Source organism: Octodon degus, unplaced genomic scaffold, assembly GCF_000260255.1.
Source record: "Octodon degus isolate 3935 unplaced genomic scaffold, OctDeg1.0 scaffold00146, whole genome shotgun sequence".
Lineage (NCBI taxonomy): Eukaryota > Metazoa > Chordata > Mammalia > Rodentia > Octodontidae > Octodon > Octodon degus.
In genome coordinates, this window is record NW_004524722.1 from 5,211,382 (window position 1) to 5,217,180 (window position 5,799).

Consider the following 5,799-nt stretch of genomic DNA (forward strand, 5'->3'; position numbering starts at 1 on the left):
TATGCAGTGTATTATTTGTTGAAACTGTACTTCTGATTTGATTTGAAACTGTCTCATTGCTATCTGTTTATCAATAAAATTTTGAAAAAAAAAGAAAAAATATATCTGCCTTTGAAATACTGAAGTATTACTAAAGTAAAAGTTGCTCAAAGCATTGTAGCAATAGGTTGAAGAAACTTACACATATGCATTATTTAATGTCACCCGTGATTTACTATAGTGTTTTTTTAATTTCCCATAGATATGTTTTATCATGGTTACTAAAAAGTTTAAAATTTGCATTACAAAAATTTCAGTAGACAAGTAGAAAAGAAGCATCATGAGATTTGAGACAAACTGACACAAACAGTATATCTAAAGTCCATTAGATGTTACCTTTGGTGACTAGGTATATTGTCTAACCTATGTGTATTCAAATAAAGCAATCATATAATTGAAAGTTCCATTGACCTGACAGTTTGGATGGAACAACAAAATTGGAAATACTTCATTGTACTTAGTCATAGGAATAATATAAGCATTTTGAAATAGAAACACTGGGACCAGAGATTTATTACAAAAGACAAAAAAGCATGGATGCAAAATATTTTCAAATGATTTAAATAGTTTTCTAGTGGTAGTTTCTATCATGCTTATTATTTTAATAAATAATCCAACGTCAAAAAGTTTTTGTACTCAAGTAAACTGGTCATTTATATCTTGCTAGTCCTGAGAAAGCTTGAGAGGTTTCTGGATTGCTGGACACAACTGGCATCCAGATTGTAACTTTGGTCATATATTTAACTTTTAAAGAATAATTTAAATAGTTCATTGTTTATAATAATATGCAGATACATGTTGCCATATTATGCCTGAATTGAGTAGCAAAGACAAAGTATACCCTACAAATATGTTGTTTAGAATTCCAACATGGATTAAGGAACTAATTTTTCAGTAAATACTGAAGGGATTTATTCACCATTGTTTGCCTCAAATGATGAAAAGTTATTAAACTACAATCACTCTCTTGGCCACAGAGGCATGTGGTTGTTATCAACAAATGCACTTACTACACACGTTATATGACTTCTTACCTATTACACATAATTTTCCCATTTATAAAATTCATTATATTTATACAGAAAAATCACACAGACTTACCAGGGCCATCAAAAATGAAAAGCATTCATCACATTGATGAAATAGAAGTTTATAACTACATTTAAATTACTTAATCTCAAACTTCAAACTCCATTTTGTGACTCAACTACCTGCACATTTCATCTCAATGCTTAGGTTCCTTTCAAGGAAAACAATCTCTGGACTCTCCTTCGTATCTGCTGGGTCTTGATGCTATAAATGATGGGGTTCATCAAGGGAGGGAAAAGGATGTAGATGTTGCCCATGAGCACATGAACCAGTGGGGAGAGGTGTTTTCCAAAGCGGTGCACCATGGTCAGGCCAATGATGGGGATGTAGAACACCAGCACCGCACAGATGTGAGACACACAGGTTTGCAGTGATTTGAGTCTCTCCTCCCTGGATGCAATGGCTAAGACTGTGTGAAGGATCATTACATAAGAGATAATGATAAGCACGGCATCCAGTAACAGGTTGCTGATCACCAGAGCCAGTCCATAAATACTATTGAAGCGAATATCTGAGCAGGCCATTCGGATTAAGTCTTGGTGCAAACAGAAAGAGTGAGAGAGGACATGAGGTCGGCAATAATTTAAGAATCGCAGGCGAATGATGACAGGAGGAATGAGTAAAGTGCTCCTACATAAGATCATTACACCAATTTTCATGATTTTTTCATTTGTTAAGATAGAGGAATAGCGTAGAGGGTTGCAAATGGCAATGTAGCGATCAAAGGACATAGCCAGGAGAACAGAAGACTCCATGAAGGACAGACCATGGATGAAGTAGGACTGAGCAATGCAGGAATCCAGGCTGATCTCTTGAATGAACTCCCAGAGCACTCCCAGCACCGTGTGCACACTGGACAGTCCCACACACAAATCGGTGAGGGCCAACATAGCCAGGAAGTAGAACATGGGCACGTGGAGGCTCGGCTCAGTTCGGATGACGTGCAGTATCATGCAATTTCCCAGGAACACCATGGCGTAGATGAGAGTAAAAGGGATGGAAAACCATAAATAGTATCCTTCTAGGCCAGGAAAACCAGTGAGAACAAATTTGGAACTGTTAAAATTTGAGGCTGAGAGAGCAGGCATTAATAGGAAATGGAAAAATACTTTGAGAGCTAGTTTCACGTCCATAAATTTTTAGTGTCTTAATTTCTATCAGTGTTTTTACACTTGGGGAAGACAACAAAATGTAGCATAATTTCTGTAAGCTTCATACATGCAGCACGATTGTGACTTGATTCTTTTGAAGGGAAATATCTGCTGTCTAGCCATGGAACTTGCAGTGTAGTCATGAGGGATGCTAAGTGTTAGGGAGCTTTATGCAGAAGTGGTCCTGGGCACATGGGACTCAGAGTGCAGGCTGCACTTCTGGGAGCATCTGTTCAATAATAATGGTACTTATGCATGAGGACAAGTGTGTATAGTGCAGCAGATTTGCTGTCACCCTCGGGAGAATGTGAAATACCTTGATAATTTTTATCTTTGATCCCAAAGATATGTCATACAGTTGCTGCCATTACATCCCAAAGTTATAATCTCTTGTGAAACAATGTAATTTAGGAACATACAGAAATAATATAAAATTTGATCTTTTTTCCATTTTGTTTAGCTGCTATCTTATTTACACATATATTGTAATTTACATTTTCTTCATTTATTTCATACCACTTTTATCCTGAGATATAAATATTTCTCTTTTTCTAATTTCTTACTGCTAGAAAACCTTCACCTCTTTAATCTCTCATATGTATCTATAATATAATTGTATGACTTTTATTTATTTTTGGATGACTTTTCAATTAAGTCCTAAACATGCATACTTCAGGCTTATTTTTGACATTGTATCATTTCACTAATGATACCTATATATCCTATTCCAATTATTTTAATATATTGTCATCACACACCACTTATTATATCATATATTATTCCAGTATTTAATTGTGAAAGTCTCCACTGCATGTATTTGATTGCTTCAGTGAATTCCAAATTATATTTTCACTCATTCTTTTTATTTTCATGTCACTTGGTAGGGTTTTTCAATGGTTTGTAGATTACCATATGATGTTATTATGCCTTTTTAGAAGTAGTCATTATTAGATTGCTTTTTAAAATCCATTTTAATGAGGAAAAAAGATAACACAGCACTGAAACAGTTTCAAAACAGGTTAGTAGGACAGTCACAGTAATTAATACATTGCATATTATTGTCTTCATAGCAGATATTCAGAGGACAATGTACAGATGTGATATCTTGTCTAAATAGTATTAGACAAGTATTAAAACTTTCTTCTCAATAGACTAAGAGAAAGTAGCTATGTATCTATCCTATCTTGTATATACACATGTTTTTCTTTTTTTTCACAAGAAAATGGTTTTCTTTTTATATCCCCCTATTTTGTTTTGCTTTGTCAGAAATGGGTGTTCCATTGCAGCTAGAGAAGTTGTATTTGGAGAAAAATTTTTATTTTATTTTATATTTTTTATTAATTTTAATGAGGAGAAAGATAAAATAGCAATAAAATAGTTTCAAAATAGGTTAGTAGGACAGCTACAATAATTGATACATCATATATTGTTGTCTTCATAGTAGTTATTCAGAGGACAAGCTGTAGACATGATATCTCGAATAAACACAATTAGTGCAAACTTCACCTCTCAATAAACTAAGAGAAAATAACTATATATCTATCCTAAGTATGTTGTATGCACATATATATTTTTTTCAAAACTAAACTGTATTTTATTTATACTTTTGCAAAGTTGGTAACATGTAACACAAGCTTTCCTAGTGTCTAATAGCCAACTTTGACCCACAGGATGTTTATCTCAGGACTGAGGTACCTTGTTTACTTTAGGCACTGCGGTCTAGTCTGGCCTACGCACACTCAATAGATTTCCTAGCTTCCATGGCTCCCAACATATCCACCTTTTTTGTTTTGTTTTGGCAGTGATGTATGTTCCTTTGCAATTAGAGAAGCTGTATTTGGAGAAGTCGTTAAAGTACCTTTACATACTTGATACCAGTCCAAAGATTGTAGGTACTTCAATTCAGCAAAGTAACTCAATATAATCTAATAGTCCATAATAGTAGTGTGAGTTATCAGCACATCTGGCAATTCTCAGAAGTTGTTGACTTGAGCCTTTTCAGCTCAACATGTTAATATAGCTTTATTTTCTATACCTTGTGCTTACACTTTTCTGCTGGATAGTTAAGACCAAGTTGAAGCAAGATCTACATAACTAAGAATGAAACTTTTGCTATCTTACATGGATAATCAAATCCCCTCAGGACTTACCCTGGAACCATGTACAGTACCTTATAGATCTTTTGCGTGTGTCAGCCATGTGGATGAGTCATGGTCATTGCTTGAACAATTTGCTCTCTGTGAAAGCCTGAGACAATTTTTTTTCCTCTAGGTGACACTCCTAAGGCAGTTGTACATCATCCATCACTTTCCTCTGTGGTCACATAATTTCCTTGATCAGAAAGTTTGGGACACTACTTAGTTACAAGATGTCACAGCAGAGGCTCTCTTATGTCCTAACCTTGAAGAGATAGGGACAAAATATTGGCTATCCTTGTAGTTCATCTATCTCTCTAACTTTTGTTCTGTAAACCTTAGTTGTAAGCATCCAGAAGAGAAGCTTAATGATATCATTACCCTGCAACAGAGGCAGCTAAGCTTAACATCACTATCTGTCTGAATATCAAACACCTTAGACATAAAATAGAACTGCTATTTTCCAACAACCATGGATATTCTAAAATGTAAATCCCTATAGAATTTTAAAAAACAATTACACGTATTTATACAGAAATTTAAAAATCAAACCATATATAACATTGTACAGGACAATCTACGACATTTTTTTCCTTGTCTCTCTTTGTTTTATTACTTTTTTAATGAACATTTACTTTAAGGAGAGTATAGCCATAATTGATATGACATTAGAATCAGTATGCATTTAGAAGACCAAAATGACAGGTACTTCAAGTGTGGTGTATTAAACATTGCTATCCTCAATGTAATTGCTTAATTTACCCATATCAGCATAAAGAGTTAATCAACATGAGAGTTCTACCCATTAACTGCTATTTTTCAAAAACCTGATGGAGATTCTTAGGACCATCTTGTTTATATAAATGTATGGCTTTGCCCCTACCATATTTCATAACTTCTTTCCATTCTCAGTCTATGTTACTTAATTCTTAAGTTCTCTCTTTCCATTTAACTCTGTTATAACTTTCAACTTATATTTCCTTTCAGTTTTTACACTAAAGAGACAATACAGTAATTACACATGTATATCTGGTTTATTTCACATGTGAGTATAGCTTCAAGTTGTATCCACTTATATACAAAGCCTTCGAGATTATTATTCTTTATAGCTGAGTAATACTCTGTTGTATAAAAATTCCACATCTTTTCATGCGTCACTCAGGTTACAGGCATTTTGATTGTTTCCAAGATCTGGCTATCACAAATTGTGCTGCTATAAACATGGGCACACATATATCACTATGATACGATGTTTTCAGCTCTTTTGGGAAATTTCCCAGAAGGGGGATGCCAAGATTGAATGGGATGCCAAGATTGAATGGGATGTCCAGGTCTAGTATTTTGAGAAGTCTCCGAACTGATTTCCATAATGGTTGCACCAGTCT

At 34.5% G+C, this 5,799-nt stretch overlaps 1 protein-coding gene across 1 annotated transcript; it reads right to left on the reverse strand.

The window, feature by feature from the left end:
- Nucleotides 1-1,271: 1,271 nt before the first annotated feature.
- Nucleotides 1,272-2,216, reverse strand: LOC101573265 (olfactory receptor 51V1-like). Its single transcript, XM_004641994.1, has one exon. It carries the CDS (start codon nucleotides 2,214-2,216, stop codon nucleotides 1,272-1,274), a length of 945 nt encoding a protein of 314 aa, XP_004642051.1.
- Nucleotides 2,217-5,799: the final 3,583 nt, after the last annotated feature.